This window comes from Macadamia integrifolia, unplaced genomic scaffold (assembly GCF_013358625.1).
Source record: "Macadamia integrifolia cultivar HAES 741 unplaced genomic scaffold, SCU_Mint_v3 scaffold_5A, whole genome shotgun sequence".
Taxonomy (NCBI): domain Eukaryota; kingdom Viridiplantae; phylum Streptophyta; class Magnoliopsida; order Proteales; family Proteaceae; genus Macadamia; species Macadamia integrifolia.
This window is the reverse complement of record NW_024870671.1, coordinates 167243-168159: the sequence shown is the minus strand read 5'-3', so window position 1 is coordinate 168159 and position 917 is coordinate 167243. Positions and strand designations below refer to the sequence as shown.

The window sequence follows — 917 nt, the reverse complement described above, 5'->3', positions numbered from 1 at the left end:
GGGGGGGGGGGGTAACTTGCACTACAGTCCCTTGAGCTACTATATTGATCATCAATGAATCTTTTTGATCTCTTATTCTAGATTGTATTTGAAATCCATCAAGCAGGCCTTCAACCTCTCACTAATGAGGATCATTATTTATCTACATCTTTAGGATGCTTTTGAAGGTCTTGTAGAAATTTTTAGTATGGTTCCATAGGCTATAGTCTAGCAACCATATATATCACCAGATATATATCCAATATCTAGATCCAGTCAATTATCTAGAAAATATCCTAGTCCACATTTTAATTTTAAGTGATGATGAGTGAATTGAACAATTGTAAAGAGGGCATTTCAGAATCATTATATGAACTATTCTGACTAATATTGATGATAAAAAGTGGAAAAATACAGCAACTGGACTTCATTCAAGCCAGTTTTGAGTAGAAGGAAAAATAGGGTAGATACACTATGAAAGAAGGCACTTCCTTACAAATGTAGAAGTCCTATATATCCTTATACCTCAGTTGTTTCTCATCTATAGTTGATTCAAAGTTGTGAGCAACTGGGCATTGAACCATAGGTGACTGAAAATTGTAAAGAAGACTGATACTTTCCTTCATTAGACAAATTTTTGACCTACTAAAAGGGAGTGATGACACAAAGAAAGATAGCTAGGGAGAGGTAATAACAAATGATTTTCTATTATTCTTGCTCACTAGTTTCATTCCAGTTCTTGATAGCCTGCAACACTGCTTGTTTCACCACTCGAGCATCTATGCTTACTTGTCCATCGTTCTGAAAAATTACAAAATTTTATTTCAATCTGATAACTCGTTCGAAAAAGTATAGAAATATATACACAAATACACAATGCATGCATGTGATCACAAGTAAATATATTCTACCCAAAAAGAAGAGAGAAAAAAAAAAAA

At 33.6% G+C, this 917-nt stretch overlaps 1 protein-coding gene across 1 annotated transcript in view; it reads right to left on the bottom strand.

Moving 5' to 3' along the window:
- Positions 1-345: 345 nt before the first annotated feature.
- Positions 346-917, bottom strand: part of LOC122071706 — a 3064-nt gene continuing 2492 nt past the window's right edge. The window contains exon 5 of the mRNA XM_042636091.1: positions 346-780. Within this exon, the coding sequence (XP_042492025.1) occupies positions 688-780 (93 nt within the window). The 3' untranslated portion in view covers positions 346-687. The remainder of the gene's footprint in view (positions 781-917) is intronic.